General features: G+C 36.1%; 1 protein-coding gene across 3 annotated transcripts in view; it reads right to left on the bottom strand.

The window, feature by feature from the left end:
* The window catches only part of CADPS2 (calcium dependent secretion activator 2), a 507,583-nt gene that overhangs the window by 40,140 nt on the left and 451,223 nt on the right, over positions 1–16,220 (bottom strand). For all 3 annotated transcript variants that reach the window (XM_070755440.1, XM_070755441.1, XM_070755442.1), the window contains 2 exons: positions 14,809–14,892; positions 14,682–14,714 (listed from right to left, as the gene is read on the bottom strand). In XM_070755440.1, the coding sequence (XP_070611541.1) occupies positions 14,682–14,714; positions 14,809–14,892 (117 nt within the window). The remainder of the gene's footprint in view (positions 1–14,681; positions 14,715–14,808; positions 14,893–16,220) is intronic.

Genomic DNA, 16,220 nt, shown 5'->3' with positions numbered 1-16,220 from the left:
CTTCTAGAAGGTGAAAATGATGATGAGAAGGTTTGAAAAGAGACATGGACTAATAGGTGCTTTTTAAGCTGTTATTTGGGGAACAGGGAAAGCTGAGCTTTGTCGGAATGTTTGAAAGTACTGCTCCTCAGTGGTGGAGCCTAACAGTATATCCGTGATGGAAAACAGATTTAAAGACTTTCAGAAAGAGACCTATGTTAAGGAGTGTGCAGAACCCTTGAGTTAGCAAGGACATGCACAGAGGTACAACGTGGGATTCCAGCAGATATCCAGGAGATATGAGTAATTATTCAGTCATTCAAAACAGATGCATTAAAGTTTATAAAATAGTGTTTACATTTAGAAATAGCACAGTCAAGTTAAACAGTGTAGTCATTCACATTTAAATCAGTCAATATCCCTCAATACAATAATAATAGTATAAGCCTGTCTTTGTCTTACATATCAGACATACATTACAGCTTACAAATACATCAAACCAACACAGAGCTTACTATATCAGTCACAGTGAATCAGCAGAAAGAACAGAGAGAGTAGAGAGAGAAAATCATGCTTTCTGGTTCCCTCTTATGACAATTTGCAACATTATCTCTTAAAGTTATAGTACTTCAATACAAACAAACATTCATTGTTAGCCTGCTTATATATTGCATACCCAACTGCCGTGTACAGAGTTCTAACAACATGTAGGTAAGAGGTCTCAGAGGCAACAGCAAGAACAGAAGAGAGCAACTGTTAACTCCCTGTCTCTATACACTTTATAGTTAACTAAATAGGAAACTAGACATATAAGGGAGATGTCACAAAAATGAGTCACAAAGCTTGTTTAGCTAGCTAAAAGTGAAGACAATTTTCCTGTGTAAGGTTGGAGATAATAACTGTTAATACAATAAGTCTCTTTTTAACTAAGTGAGAAACCAGAACTTGCAGAGAAGCACTAGAATAATATCCTGATATTTAAGAATAATAGAATCCTTAAAGTGTCAGAAGAACAATTTTGTTTACAACATAAACTCATTACAAATAATCTTACGGAATTCTTGAACACCCCGAATTTAGTTTACAAATAATTTGCTAAAAAAGTGGTTCCCCACTAGCTGTTAACTATGATTTATCAATTTTGCTCCCATCCTGAAAACATTTGAACTATGACAACTGCTTCACGTATTACTTTTTAAAAAAGTTCTCACTTGTCTCTTTTTAAAGATCTCATCAATTCTACCCAACAACTTTTACAATCTTCCTTTTGACCCATTCACTCTTCCTTCCTATACTTGTTTGCAATTCATCCTTTCATTCTCTCTACATGACAAAACCTCTTTAATGTACTTCTTTCATGCTTATAACTCACTTTTGCATTTTTTCATGTTTATACAGCTCTCATCTAAACTTGATCCTATCTTTTCTTAATACGTATACTTTTAAAGTACTCTATTCTCACACCATTCAATTTATGTTTGATTTTCCTAACATACCCAATTCTTATTATTTTCATATAATAATTCACAGAAACAAAATCCTATATGCAGTTCTTTTGCTTCTTTCACCTTTTATTTCAAGCATTAGATCTCTACCTGCAACATTTCTATCAGCATTTGGTCTTCTTAGTAGTTTTTCATCCATCTCACCACTTTTAGTAAGCATCTTACTAGGAAAAATAAATTCAGTTACTTACTTGTTCGAGTTTTTTGCGACTGTGTTTTACCTGCAATCATTCATTTTTATTTTTTTCTGTCAAACACAACTATTTTGGCATCTGATATTTTAATCTTTAGATGGATCCTTGTTGCAACATACAATCTGTCTAATGTGTTTTTTATATGTTCCCTGCATGGTTCATTTGCAGACATCTCATTACCCAGTTAAAGTAAATCATTACCCAACTTTGCAATTACTGTTACCTAGTTTGATAATGAAATGTCTGTACGTAACAATCAAGCTCAGAAAGCACTAAGAACTCAAACAGTTCAACCCTAAGCATCAGATATTCCATTCTATTGGAATCTGTTTAATGATTATAGTATTGCAAATTATTTGAAGTCTCCTTGTCATTATCCACAAACAAACATCTACAGTCATGTCGCAGGTCCTCAGAGATTTCTGGTGACATTTTGACAAGGTCCCACTCGTCATCTTCAGGCTGGTGCTCTTGTCCTTGTGCTAGGGCGAACACAGCGAGACCTGAGCTGCCTTTCCTCTATAAATACTGGTGGGTGAAGTTCTTGGCATATTTGGGTTTCTTCCCATGTAGGATTCAGAGATTTCCGGCGACATTTCTACGAGGTCCTACTCATCATCTTCAGGCTGGTGCTTCTGTCCCTGTTCTAGGGCGAACACTAGAACAAGGACAGAAGCACCAGCCTGAAGATGACGAGTGGGACCTTGTCGAAACATCACCAGAAATCTCTGAATCCTACATGGGAAGAAACGCGAATATGCCAAGACCTTCTTATCTGTATCCGTGAAAATCTATGAAAACATGTGATACATACAGAATATATTTGTCGGCTATGAATAAATTAACTGCCTTGAAATGGCCCTGGGTTGGGTCTAGAGGCAAAAAGGAGCTGTGACGTTCCTTCAATATACCAGGGTGATCCGACATAAAAAAACATATAGCCCCTCCCTGGTACAGAGCTGAAGGGATCAGGTCTGGTGGCTCAGCTATTAATTCTCTGCCTTACAAGGCAGAAGCTACCAGATCAAATCCCAGTAAGGGTGTGGCTAGCTGATGAGGCCAGAACAAGGCCGAAATGGTGCCATCCTAGTCTCTCTTAATTTTAAAATTTCAGCAAAAAACATGTGATATATGAAGGGATTGGATACTGTAGCCTTAGAGGATAATTCTCAGCCTTACAAGGCAAAGGTTGCAGGTTCAAGTCCCAGTGGGTATGACTAGCTGATGAGGTCAAAATAAGGCAGAAATAGATCTATCCTAGTCTCCCTTAATTTTCAAATTCAGCAAAAAAACATGTGATATGTATGTATGTATGTATGTATGTATGTATGTATATATAAACCAAGGGGAAAGACATCATACATTCTTACTGTGACAGAGTAAAACAAGGTGATTCACAATGGGTGCGGGTGGGCATGCTATTAATGGCTCATTCACTCAAATGTATATTTTCATGAGATTGAGCAGCTAGCATAGGAGCTGAGAAAAACATACCCTTTCTTTAAGGACACATCATCAGATAACCCATGAGAGTTATACTTACTCCAACACAATCATTATTTTTGCTTTGGATCGCATTATAACCTATTGTTGTGAGCCGTCCCGAGTACTCGGAGAGGGGCGGCATACAAATCTAATAAATTATTACTATTAAATTATTAACAGTTCAATTTCATTATAATTCAATACAATCCTTCAACGTATTCCTTCCAGCATTCTGTCACATTAGCTTCATTCAGCTTTTGCTTTTGATTCCATTCATTATGCTGGAAGCACTTTCAATCCACTTCCAAATCATTTTTGGAACATTTGTTTTCTTACGTGCATTTCATCTACAGATTTTCTCCCCAAGGTTCATATTATAGTTCCCATTAATATAACTCCATACATTATAGTGGTATTCTGTGACAAATTCTTTTCACACTTCCATATCTACATCTTCAAGCAGTTTCCATATCCTCTTTCCTTCCCATTCATTCTATTTTGAGATTATTTTTCTTCTACAGAAAACAAAGGTAGGATGAAGTAAAACAAGTACATTGAATATTTTTTCTCTTTCACTCCTGCCTTGCTAGTTTGTCATTGACAGAGCACAAAATTCATTGGATTGAGTGGAATATTATGACTTAGAAAACGGAATTAGGAGCATTAGTTATTCTCTTTCTAACGAAATTTCAGGACCAAAAGTGTGCATTACATCATAATTATATGAGGAAGGATAATACTGCTTTTGCACTCTGTCCCAGTTAAAGGTTAAGAATCTTTCTTCCAACAGGAGCAATATTCAACTATCTTAACTTAAGATATAATGTTGAATATTGCTCCTGTTGGAGGAAATGTCCATCTGGGTTCAGTTCCAAGTGGGAAGAAAGACACTGGAGATATGGAGACTGCTTTGAAAGATGGCTTAATAGTGGACAGGTCGAAAGGGTTTTGAGATACTGGACAAAAAGCACATGGTGGAGATAGATTTGTATTCTCTCATGGGCCCCGCCTTGGAGCTTCCTGTTCCTGTCTAAGAAATGTATTCTGATTGGTTGTCAGGCTCCCATGGGGCCATACAGAGGTAACTTTATAGTGTCCAGTCCCAAGCTTGGTTGAATCTTGCTGGGTGACAATGTAGTGAAAGGGCTTTGTGCAATTCCTATTATGGCTCAGGGCTAATCCTACCTTTGTTGGATCTTGGGTGAAGGTATTTGCTTATGAATAGACCTAGCTATCTCTTTATCTCTCAAGCACTGACATCTGCTGTGGGCTATTGAGGAGGGCATTAAGAGTGAGTCTACTTCCTGCCTTAAAAATGTTTCTCAATTTGTCATCCATGGGGGCATAATATTCTGCCTTTTTAATATTTCCTAGAATATTCCATTTTCCTAGGAGAGGAGTTGGTGCTAACTTCCTACACTACTTACTAGAAGCATTTGTGAATTAATGTTATACTCAATAATAATTTCCACAACAAATCGCAACTTACTGTCTTCTTGGAAATCTGTTTTCAAGTTTTTAAAACATTCTGAAAATAGTCAATTCTTGAGGGAAAAATTCCCATTAGCAGTTTTTCCTCCTTTTTCTTGGAGCTGTTTACCTAATTTGTGACATATGGGAATTTCACACCTGGTGAATATATTTTCATGTAGCTTGTGGCATGATACTCTAATTATTAGGAGAATATACACAAGTAAGATAGACGCAACAGCTGGTGACATTTACCAATTAGAATTACAGTTCTTTAAAACACTTTATACTTTTTCCTCCCTGCCCTGTACACAGAGTAATTATCTCTGATAAATTTGTTGAAAAAAGATAATTTTTGTTTTAAATAGTTTTAGTTGCTATATATATAAATGTCTGAATATACACAACTGATGCTTCAAATAATTTACAATGGCAAAGCCTCTGGTTAAAGCTAATGAAACTATATTACCTAATTAAGATGTACAAAAAATTAATGAACAAAGTACGTAAATTAAAATATATCCTATTAATTTAAAATAGTTGGGGCATGCAATGTAAATTCTAATAAGCTGTTTTAGCCAGTCTAACAAACAATAATCCTGCTTTGCCTATCAATTTAGTTGGTTGTCGCAGAAGAGAGGTCAATTTCATGGCCTCTGATGTGTGAATGCTGCAGTGTTTGATCTTCTCCTACCTGGTTACAACATCTGAAGACTAGTCTAATGCAGAGGACTAGGGGTGACATGATAGCAGTCTTTAAATATTTGAGAGGCTGTCACAAAGAACAGGAAGGCAACCTATTGTCCAAAGTACCTGATGGAAGAGAGATCCAATCTGGAACTTAGGAGAAATTTCTTGACAGTGAGAACAATTAACCAGTGGAATGGCTTGCCTTCATAAGTTGTGGATGTTCCATCACTACATATTTTAAAGAAGACATTGGACAATCTTTTTTTTTTTTTGAATGGTAAAGGGCCTCCTGCTTCTGCAGAAGATTGAACTAGAAGACGTTCAAGGTCCCTTCCAAATGTTATTCAACAGGTGAAACTCAAAAAATTAGAATATCTTGCAAACGTTCATTTATTTCAATAATATAACTTAAAAGGTGAAACTTAATATATGAGAGGCACTCATAACATGCAAGGCAAAATAGTTTAAGCTGTTATTTGTCACAATTGTGATGTTTATGGGGTATAGCTCATGAAAATCCCAAATCCCCCATCTCAGAAAATTGGAATATTACATGTGATCAATAAAAAAAGGATTGTACATAGAACAATATCGGACCTCTAAAAAGTATAAGTATGCCTATGTACTCAGTTCTTGGTTTGGGCCCCTTTTGGAGCAATTACTGACTCATTGCAGCCTGTGGCACTGCTGAGGTGCTATGGAAGATGATGATGCTTCAATAGCAGCCTTCAGCTCTTCTGCATTGTTTGGTGTCATGTCTCTCATCTTTCTCTTGGCAATGCCCCTTAAATTCTCTATGGTTCAGGTCAGATGAGTTTACTGGCCAATCAAGAACAGTAATTCCATGGCCATTGAAGCAGGTTTTGGTGCTTTTGGCAGTGTAGGCAGGTGCCAAGTCCTGCTGGAAAATTTAAGTCACCACTCGCATAAAGCTTGTATGTGGATGGAAGCATGGAGAGCTCCAAAATATCCTGGTAGATGGCTGTGTTGACCCTGGACAATGAAGCACACTGGACTAACACCAGCAGATGACATGGTTCCACAAATCAACACAGACTGTGGAAACTTTACAGTGCACCTCAAGCATCTTTTAGTGTGTGCCTCTTCATTCTTCCTCGATACTCTGGGTTCTTGGTTTCCAAATAAGATGCAAAAGTTTCCACAGTTTCCAAGATTGTGACACATGCGCAGTGCCAGAAACCAAGAAAAAATTCCAAATCACACCTTCCCAAAAGATGGCGGCATCCACAGACTGTCACCGATAAAACCAGTTCTGTGACATCACCAGCGGTTTGCTACCGATTCTTTATAACTGGTGCAAACCAGGAGGAACTCTGGTCTGATTCCAGTATTCTGGATGATGTCAAGATCTAGATGGAAAGAAATAGGTTAAAGTTGAATCCAATCAAGACCAAGTTGCTGCTAGTAGATATGGGTTCCCTGCTGATTCTGTTCCTGGGTTTTCGGAATTCTCTGCACATGGTTCTTTTCTTGCAATTTTTCTTCCAATCCAGGTAACATCATCAGTGTATGGTAGAATGAAATTTATTGGATTTTTACTCATAATAGACTGTTCTGTTAGTTTTGGTTGGATTATAATTTCTTCTTTGATAGTTCCTTGATTTCTATATTGTTTCTTTTCAGATTGTATACCTGATGTTAATTTCTCTTTATATCGGTAGCTGCTGGGAGAATAAAGTATGTCTCTGGGCTTTTATTTCTTTCCTTGCTTACTATATATATTCTATATATACTATAGAATTCTAATTATTTTTTTCTATATGTACCAATTGATGGATGATTTTTCAGAATTCTGAGTTTCCAGGAATTCACTAGCATTTTAAATTTTTTCTTAATTAAAATAATGACCCTTCTTAAGTTGAAATTGTGGTCTGTATGTTGATAGATTAAGTAATTTTCATTATGTTTTTTGATTGCCAGATAATCATAGATGTGTTCTGCCAATTTTCCATCATAACTGTTGATGTCCAACATATGGGCTCCAGTTTAAGATGTTAATTATTTATTAGGAATATTTTAATTATTTGTTTATTGTTGTATCAGATTCTTTCTAACATGCTGAGAATCAAACAATTGTGGTGTTTTAAAAATCTAATTTGAAGAGAAATGATTTATTTAACTGTTAAATAATGTATTTTAAAACTAATGAGCAAAATATGCACAACAAAACTACATGTATAAGTTAGACATTTAGCATTCAAAAGTACTGTAAAATAACATTTTTAAGAACGTGTCTTACTGCATTCAAGTCTCCTGGACTTTGCCCCAATGCCTTGTCAGTGATCGTAGTCCAGAATGCCAAATCAAACTGTAATATGGACTTCCTCATTCAGGATTAAACCTTGGATGATGTTAGTAGAGAACTCGTCTCATGAAATATCTCTGGACTCTCTCAATTGTATTAGTGTCTGATATACAGTGCGGGTTCCAGACAGGTAAGTTATATTTGAGAATCTGTCTAGTAAATATTTTGTATGCTCCAGTCTGCAGTACAATATTACCAGAGAAGAAGCTATGCAAGTTTAGATTAACAATTCTTAATGCTTTTTTTACAATGTTGTTACAATGGGCTCTGGCACTTAGATTATTAGAGATGAGTACTCCAACAACTTTGACAGAGTGAGGGTTATCTACAAGGTCGTGTCCATCCAGTTTGTATTTTATGTTCTGATTTTTTTTTTTGCCAATATGTCAGACAGAGCATTTGTTGGTTGAGATTTGAAGTTGCCACTTGTTTGACTATTCTGACACATAGTCAAGGTCTTTATGAAGGGTAGCAGTATTGTCGGTAATGTTGAATAGTTTTACATCATCAGCAAAGAGAATGCAGTTGCTTTTAATATGATCACAAGGGTTATTTATGTAAAGTATAAAGAGAGTTGGTCCTAGAACCCTGCCTTAACATGTACAGGATTTGATAGGATGCTTCCTATTTTTAATCTCTTGTTGCCGGTTTGACAGGAATGCAGCTATCCAATTATGCAGGGGTCCAGAAATGCCAATTATTTAATACAATAAATAAGTTTCTCTTGTGAAGTTCTAAAGATGTAGAATGCACTTTTGGAATCCCACAGTAAATAGTTTAAAGTAGTGGAAAGAGCCTTGTAGTGGAAAGTAAAGGGTGGGAAGAGGATTAAGATCACATCCTGCTGTTTCTCTGTTCCAAATTTCATGTTCCTACAGCTGCTTTTTCAAAATGTCATTGCACACACTTGCAACTCTTTACAATGCAAGTCTTAAAATTGACAAATAAATGTGTTTGCTATATATGAACTAAATTTGGTACACTCCCAAATACTTGGGAGTGTACCAATTGCCATATTGTTAAGAATTTTTAAAAGAATCTAGCTCAAAATTGGAATATTTCACTTCTTTTGAATAAAATGATAGTGAAAAACATTTATTAACTCTACTACGTGGGGTGGGGGATTGGTCGTGATGAGCTAAAAGGTCTCTTTAACTCTGCAATTCTGAATGTGAGTCACATTGGTTAATGACACTGGAAGCGAACTCATATAAAAGCATCTATTGGCATTGGGATCAGTCATCATTCCAAAACACTTTGAGTAGAAGCTCAGGGCAAAGATTTAACTCTACTAAATTGCGTCGGCACCAGAGAAGCGTCTTATTTTCCTGACCTTTATATTCTAGACATTTTATGCTACTTCATGATAACAAGCTGTACAATTCTTTATGTAGCAATAAGACAACCTGTATATTATCAGTATTGACTAGAAATTTTGGAAGTTGTGTGTTGCTAAATACTGTTGCTAAAAATATCTAACCTAATTTGTCGCAAATGCCCAGCGGTATTAATGTTAACATTAAAAAAAAAAAGGGGCCAGTGTTATGTACAACGTAAAGTACCATTTTGACTGATAAATAAATGCCAGATTTCAAGAACAGATTTTTGTTTACTTGGTCCTGGTGGAATTCAGTGTTCAGGCAAGGAGTCACTGCATCAAGATTGATCCCACCCACCTGCTAAAACGGCACATAGCCAAATGTAAAAAAATAGTGAAGCATGAATAGAAGGAAATTAAATTTTGCAATAGGGATGCTGTTTGATGGGTAACACAGGTGACCAAGTGCACTAGCAAGAGAAAGAAAAAGAGAAGAGTTTGAAACAAGAAAAGTAACAGCAGTAGATCCTTTTCTTGAGTTTAATCACTTGTTAACCTGATGAGATGAACAGTATTTACAAAGTGAGAGGCAGAACATTTCTGGTTAATTATATGCTGCTTCTGGGGCTCTTACTTCCTGTGGCTTCACCTAATCCGCAGGTGTGGATCATCCCTTCCCATTCACTGGTGAGGGGAGGGTGGTCCTTTTTATACAGCCCCCCTCTGCCCTGCAAGCAACAGATTTAAACACAGAAGGACGTACTGAACCTTTTTACTGAATGTTACTGAATATGAAAAGGGCATATTGCATTTTTTTAAAACGATGAAGACTCCCAATGCTCAAACATACACTTTAAAGAATTATCTTGACACACATAATAGCTACTTTGTAGTTCATTAAGCTAGGATATAAAATGTTTTTTTTTCCTTCGAGGTTATTCAGCAAAGTCACTGACACACAAAATCTAAGCTATTTTGAAGTCATTTAAATAGATTCAGGATGTTAAAAGAAAGTGGATATAGAATGCATGCAAATATATGTCAAAATCTTAACCAGTTGTAATAAAAATATTTGGAGCAGTAGACTTTACTTATCTCTTAAAGTGGCTAGATAATGTAATGATTTTTTGTAATTTAACACTGCCTGCTTTAAGTTTCTGGCTTCAGTGTTATTGGTAGGCAGATATTAATGTACTCATTTTGCTCATCACATCTGATCCTGGGAGATTAAGAGACAGGTACATGGCTGCCTTTTTTACAGGGATATTTTAAAACCCATTTTATTGAACATGTCAGGCAGAGCATTTGAATTTTTATTTTTAACTTGGCCATTTGTCAGATCAATGTTCAGACATTTCTACTAGAATGGTCAAATTCTTGTACCTCTGCCAGAATAACAATTGACTAAAACATCAATTAGTCCATTAGCTAAGGCACTTTTGCTAAAGCTGAGCAAATTGTTTTAATCATTATCTTAATGGTTTAGCCAAATGTGAAATTGCTTCCTTACAAAATGTATACCATTGCGATCATCCAGATCATTAAAAATAGTTGAAGCGGAAGTGGCATGCTTATGCAGGTCTGAATGATTTGAAACATGATATTTTAAACATGAATGATTTGTCATGGAAAATATATATATAAATATTACTTTTCAACGTAAGAAAAAAGAACATTTCAAAAGGATTTAGGAAATATGATTACTTAATGTTATCATAGTTTGGATTTTTCTTTTTTCTTTTAAACAGAATATATGAGTCAGTTGAGAAGGGTGGCATAGAAGTCTAATAAGTAGGTAGGTAAGTAAGTAAGTAAGTAAGTAAGTAAGTAAGTAAGTAAGTAAGTAAGTTAGTAAGTAAGTAAGTAAGTAAGAAATATAATACAAGTTTTCTTGATTTGGTTTTCTCCATTTAAAACTTTAAAAGCATTTTAGTTCTTTGTAGAGCTATGCTATGTCTTTGACAAAGAAATAAGAGGAAAATAAAGGACAGATGTTAATGTTTTGCTCCAAATTAATATTGTAAATTGTGTTCTTAAACAATATAGTTACAAATAGGCACTTGTTACAGTGACAAGGAACAGTTCTGTATTCTTTCCCACTGGTGCTATTGAAATCTGATTGCAGCAACTAATTGTTCAAAACAAATTGCTGAATTCCAACTATACAGTATACAGCATATTTGAGGATTTGGATTGTGGGGGCAATAGGCTGGCTCTGTTAAAAAGTGCTATTGCTAACATGTTGTAAGCCGCCCTGAATATAAGGAGAAGGGTGGCATAAAAATTGAATGAATGAATGAATGAATGAATGAATGAATGAATGAATAAATAAATAAATAAATTTGCACTGACCCAACATGCAAGATCTGGTTTATGTGTGCACATGAATATGAAGAAGTGATGTATGAACTCTTTACAGAATCTGACAGCTGAGCTACAGAGTACAAAGTATTATTTTTCTGCAGCATCTTTTCTTTCCAAATAATCCAGTCAAGTGTTCCACTATCAAAGTAATAAACCACAAGAGAACTGTATATAGATGAACCCAAAACACATTGCAGCACTCTTGAAATCTTAAAAAGGAAACAGATCATCTATATGGCATCCTCAGCAACCTGCCAGTGACATCAAAGCTCCGTCCCTGGAATCTCTTTGTGGGAGGGATTTCCCAGCTCCTTCAAAGGGAGGTCTTCACGTAAAAATAAACATTGTTATTTTTACGAAAAAGGACACCGCAGCGGCGCTGCAAGCAAATAAACGTGTTTATTTTTATGTGAAAGGACCGCCCTTTGCTTGCAGCTCTGCTGCGGCATCCTTTTTCGTAAAAATAACAATGTTTATTTTTATGTGAAGACCTCCCTTTGAAGGAGCTAGGAAATCCCTCCCACAAAGAGATTCTGGGGGCGGAGCTTTGACGTCACCGGCAGGTTGCTAGGAACGCCAAGGTGATAACTTCCTGGATTCCATGGAATCCAGGAAGTGATCACCTTGGCGTCCTTAGCAACCTGCCGGTGACATCAAAGCTCCGAACTCTGAACACGACCCCGAACTTTGCCTGAAGTTTGAAAAAAATTCGTGTTCGTGTTTGGCATGCCGAACACTGCAAAATTCGGTACAGACCCGAATTATGCGGGTTCAGTTCACCCATCACTACATGCCACCCCTCTCCGAAGACTTATATTCTAGTGCAGTTGGTGACCGCTGCACTAGAATATAAATTGAGAGCAAATCCCATTCCTTACTAGCACTGATAATGTTACCTAATTTTGGTAATGAAACATCTGCAAGAAAATAGCCAAGTTCAGGGAGCACCAAGTATCCCTTAATCTGATTTGAATTGTGAAGTACTATATATGCAAGTTTCTTCAAATTCTCTCTCTGTTTAATTCATTGCTGTATTTCTCTGCAATATATTTTGCACAGAATATTTTTTCTTCTTTCCTCATGTAACCATTATTTGCTGCTTTTAATTTCCCAATCCCCAGCAAAGGAGAATTTGATACAAGTGATACTTAAGGACTGCCCTTTTCTAAACCATAAGCAGTGGAATAGCGTGCCCCCGAAATTCTGAAGCACTGGGAATAATTGCTATTCCTAACTGTGGGTTAACAATTATATCATAGCTGGGCAGTGCAATGTAAATGGTTATAGTTTCAAGCTAAGACCAAGAGACACAGTTAAGAACTTGCTACATAAACACCAGTGCAGATCATAGTGCAGCAACCTTTAGCAAAGAAGACCTCCAAGCAATTTCCCCCAATTTCCAGGTGAAATGTTCCTGTTTTGTTTTTCTTGAAAATTCACTTAGATCTTAGTCTCTGCTTCACTCCATCCCACTTGATGTAGCTGCTTTCAGAAAGTAAATGTTTGTGTAGTGTTTATGGTGTTGGACAATGAATGAGGAGATGTAGATTCTAATCACCCTTAGGCATGGAGGTAATTTCCTCCCAGCCCCAATTTTTACCAGGCTTTGCAATAAGGTGATGGAAAACTGAAACCTCTTCTCACATTATGCAATATAGAACAGTTGAATAAAGAGATAAAACTGGTGGACCCGGCAACCAAAAAAGACAAATGCAATGAACAACATATACCATATTTTTCAGACTATAAGATGCACCAGAGTATAAGACGCACCTTCGATTTCGGAGAGGAAAATAAGAAAAAAAATTCTGCCTACCAACCTCCATCTGGCTAGCATCCTTAGCTAACAGGTTGGAACATGTATATTAGCCTCGCAAAGCTCCATTTGAGGGGTTGTTTTCAACCTTGCAAAGCTCTGTTTGAGAGGCTGCTTTTTCAGCTTTGCAAAGCTCCATTTGAAAGACTGTTTCAGCCTTCCAAAAAGCTGGGTGGGCTATATTTGCTGTATAAGATGCATCCAGATTTTCACCCTCTTTTAAGAGAGAAAAAGGTGCATCTTATACTCCAAAAATAGGTAACTTTTTTGAACTGTCCTTACTTTCAATGGAAACCTAAAGCTTGATTTCTATCTGCTGTTTGTCAATCACTTCCTCCTTTGATCCTGGAACTACTCTGACCTTTGATTTCAGCCTGAGATTATATTCCACATTTATTGGACCCATTTGAAGACATAGCCAGTGCGATGATCCATAGAGTTTGATATTCCAGAGGGATAGATTGTACTGTCTCAAAATAACAATGAGGCCAACACAATTTAAAAAAACAATTTTAGAAACAATAGATTGATCTGCATGCTTGAACATGGGGTTTCAATACTTTGGTTTGAAAAAAATAGTACAGCATCATTGATAAAACAAGTTTTCCTAGTGGCATCTCATAATATCTAATGTACCCAGAACTTTGAGACAATGAATTGCAACTTTAAATAAAATAGAATAGAAAAAGAAAAGCTGGATCAGAAACAAGAAACACAGGTTTGCAAATAATAGTTCACTCTAGAGGTAGTAGAAAAGAAAAGCTTTACTATTTAAAATGTTATGAATATGTTTTAAAATATAAAAATGGCATTTTCCTAATTTGAAGCCATTCTAATTTATGTATTTGGGTACACAACACTACGTTTAATAACAGTAAGTCCTAGAATTATCCAAAACAGGTTTAGGGAAGGGGAAAGGTTAGGTAAATTCAGGAAAAACATTCTTCAAACTCTTTTTATACTGTGTCATTCATAGTTTATGCCTGATATTGTAAGATACAACATTAAAAAATGAGTATGATTACAAATTGAAAATAAATATCTGTTCAGAACAGGATATTTACATCTTAGTATTTTTAATGCTTGAAAAATATGAGCTCAGCACCTGGAGAACTTTCCCTACTCATTTAATGCAACAGGTATATCTGAAATTATAAGTGATATGTACAGATATTCATGGACATAGAATATAATTTTAAACTGTTCACTTTCATGAAAATTCTAATGAGCTAAACCCAGGAACAATTACACCCAAATGACAAAATTTCCCCCATGACACAGTTTCTAGGTTACAATCCTCACTCCAGCACAACTGAAAAAGTACACTGAGCGTAATCTTTCAAAGCTTTGCTTTGAGACTTTGTAGTAGCTTATGGGAAATAAAATGCTCCCTAGGGGCAAGAATGATCTGCTTAAGTACATGGTGTGTAACTATAATCAACCTTTAAAAGAAAGTGCAATGATAATGCATGAAAAAGTACAGAGTAGAAAGCAATTAATTTATTGCATTTATATTTAAGACAAAGATACTTACAGGAACATCAACATATTTTGCAGCTGCTTTTACCTTTAGAAAATATAAAAGTAGAAAACAAACATCACTTGGTATCATTGGCTCATAATGGATTTTTCAAATGTTATTCAATAGTTGTTGTACTCACAGTGAATGAAAGTATTGATGAGAAGAAAGTGCCTTCATCATACCTTGATAATTTAGAGAGCACACCTTCTAGCACTGCAACAAACTAGATTAAAAAACACAGCATAAATATTCATAATATGTAAAAATGTTTTACTTTAAACAGATACAGAAGGCTGTGGGGAGGGGTGACCTTTTCTTTATGGTTCATATACTATGCCAGAGACAGTAATACCTACTGGCAAATCCTTAATTAAATGTATGGGGTATTTGATGCTTTCTAAGCTTAATTGTTTGCCTGCAGACATTACATTACCCAACTAAGTATCATTTGCCAGTTCAAATTTCACCACCAAAGTTGACTCAGTTTTCCATCCTTCTGAGGTTGGTAAAATGAGGACCCTGATTGTTGGGGGCAATGTGCTGATGCTGTAACCTGCTTAGAGAGGACTGTAAAGCATTGTAAAGCAGTATATAAGTCTAGATGCTATTGAATATCATCACTGTGAGTATGCAATTTGTCCCCTGTTTACATGCTTGACAGTTTGGATAATGAAAACTCCTTAATTTTCCAATACCTGGACAGATTCAATTACAATTTCTATAGGGAAATTGCTAGCATCTTCTAAAGAACAGTAAAGGTTTGCCCTGTCCAATCATGTCTAACTCATGGGGGCGGTTCTGATCTCCATCTCTTAACCAAGGGAGCTGGTATTGTCTGAAGACACTTCCATGTTCATAGAAACATAGAAGATTGACGGCAGAAAAAGACCTCATGGTCCATCTAGTCTGCCCTTATACTATTTCCTGTATTTTATCTTAGGATGGATATATGTTTATCCCAGGCATGTTTAAATTCAGTTACTGTTCCGAGCATCTACTACTCTTTCAGTAAAATAATATTTTCTCACATTGCTTCTGATCTTTCACCCAATTAACCTCAGATTGTGCCCTCTTGTTCTTGTGTTCACTTTCCTATTGAAAACACTTCCCTCCTGAACTTTATTTAACCCTTTAACATATTTAAATGTTTCAATCATGTCCCCCCATTCCCTTCTGTCCTCCAGACTATACAGACTGAGTTGCATGACTCTATGCTGAAGTGCATGGAATGCTGTTACATTCCCATTGAAATGGTGCTTATTAATCTACTTGCATCTTCATGCTTTCAAACTGTTAGGTTTGCAGGAGCTTGAGCAAGCAATGGTAGCTCACCCTGTCATGTAGTGCTTGAGACTCAAATCTGGGCTGTCAGCTTTCCAGCTGATAAACTCAGTACTTTTAACAATTGAACCATTGTACACCCCCCCACTTCCAGGTTAGAAGACCAAAACAAATGTAAAAATAGTAGGGAATGTTAGAGATAAACCATATTTGCATTAAAAAGAGACAATAAAAGAAGCCAAGAAGGAAACAAAAAGACCAGAACAATCC

This window comes from Erythrolamprus reginae, chromosome 6 (genome assembly GCF_031021105.1).
Source record: "Erythrolamprus reginae isolate rEryReg1 chromosome 6, rEryReg1.hap1, whole genome shotgun sequence".
Lineage (NCBI taxonomy): Eukaryota > Metazoa > Chordata > Lepidosauria > Squamata > Dipsadidae > Erythrolamprus > Erythrolamprus reginae.
The sequence above is the reverse complement of the archived record's forward strand: the minus strand, read 5'-3'. Positions and strand labels throughout refer to the sequence as shown.